This window comes from Otolemur garnettii, unplaced genomic scaffold, assembly GCF_000181295.1.
Source record: "Otolemur garnettii isolate 467f Iridium unplaced genomic scaffold, OtoGar3 scaffold00018, whole genome shotgun sequence".
NCBI lineage: Eukaryota > Metazoa > Chordata > Mammalia > Primates > Galagidae > Otolemur > Otolemur garnettii.
This window is the reverse complement of record NW_003852413.1, coordinates 22,308,199-22,309,342: the sequence shown is the minus strand read 5'-3', so window position 1 is coordinate 22,309,342 and position 1,144 is coordinate 22,308,199. Positions and strand designations below refer to the sequence as shown.

Here is a 1,144-nt window from a genome sequence, read left to right as displayed (position 1 = left end):
CAGGCACCCGCCACAATGCCTGGCTATTTTTTATTGCAGCTTGGCCGGGACCGGGTTTGAACCCACAAACCTCGGTATATGGGGCCGGCGCCCTACTCGTGAGCCACAGGCACCGCCCGGCAGTTTACTTATTTAAAGCAAAAAGGAAAAGAGACTACTTTTGTCTGTTCAGTGCCGAATCCTCAGCGCCGGTTGTATGATCAATCACTCATTAGATCCTGCCTCACTAGATTTTTTTTTTTTAAAGTTGCTTCTCTAAGCCAAACTGGATCCTGCCTGAGGGCCTGTACGCTATCATCTGCCTGGGCTGTTCATCCCCAATCTTTGCACCGCTAGTTCTTTCTCGCCATTTGGACCGAGGTCGGTTTAAATGACACCTCCTTGGTAAGGTCTCTCCTGCATTCCATCACTACCCATTCCTTTTGAAGGTCAGCACAGCACTTATCACATACTTTCCTTTTCATTGCCTTTGTCTCTCTGCTACCTGGAACACGCGCTCCCCCGCCAGAGCTGCGGCTGCGTTCTCCGAGCCCAGCGGGCTGGCCAGCCCGCAGCCGGCGATCTGGGCGAACAAACCCAATGCACCTGGTCAGGGCCCGCGGGGCTGCGGTCCCCCGTGCAGGTCCCTCCATGCCCCAGCATCTCCCCCTCTCTGCGCCGCGCCCTGCCTCCCTCGCCTACCTGTCGGCCAACTCCAGCACCTCGTGCACGCTGCCCGTGCTGACGCGGATGCGCCCAGTGTACATGTATTCGATAACGGCTTCCACCGTGTCGGGTTCGGGCCCCGGCTCCGAGCTCCACTTGCGCATCTCCACCCGGCCCGAGCGGGACTCAGAAAACTGGCCTGAGAGTAGGGGCGTGAAGTACTCGGTGGCGGCGGCCAGCACCGAGCGGTGGGCCCGGAACTCGCGGCCTCCGGCACCGCCGAAGCACAGGGTAATGTCGCAGAAGAGGCCCTGGCGCCGCTGTTCGTTCTGCCGCCAGGACAGTTCCGAGCAGTGAGAGCTGCACTCGAAATCCTCGGCCTCTGGGCCCGGATCGCCCCCGCTCGCCTCCATTGCAGAGATCCCGGGCCCGGGCCCGAAGTCCACCGTGCCGCTGCCTCGGACCTCAGCAGCCAGCCCCGCCGAGCCAGCGGCGGCCG

At 61.4% G+C, this 1,144-nt stretch overlaps 1 protein-coding gene across 1 annotated transcript in view; it reads right to left on the bottom strand.

Moving 5' to 3' along the window:
• Positions 1-1,138, bottom strand: part of LOC111721748 (kelch-like protein 11) — a 6,454-nt gene extending 5,316 nt beyond the window's left edge. Inside the window, exon 1 of the mRNA XM_023511247.1 lies at positions 682-1,138. Within this exon, the coding sequence (XP_023367015.1) occupies positions 682-1,058 (377 nt within the window). The 5' untranslated portion in view covers positions 1,059-1,138. The remainder of the gene's footprint in view (positions 1-681) is intronic.
• Positions 1,139-1,144: the final 6 nt, after the last annotated feature.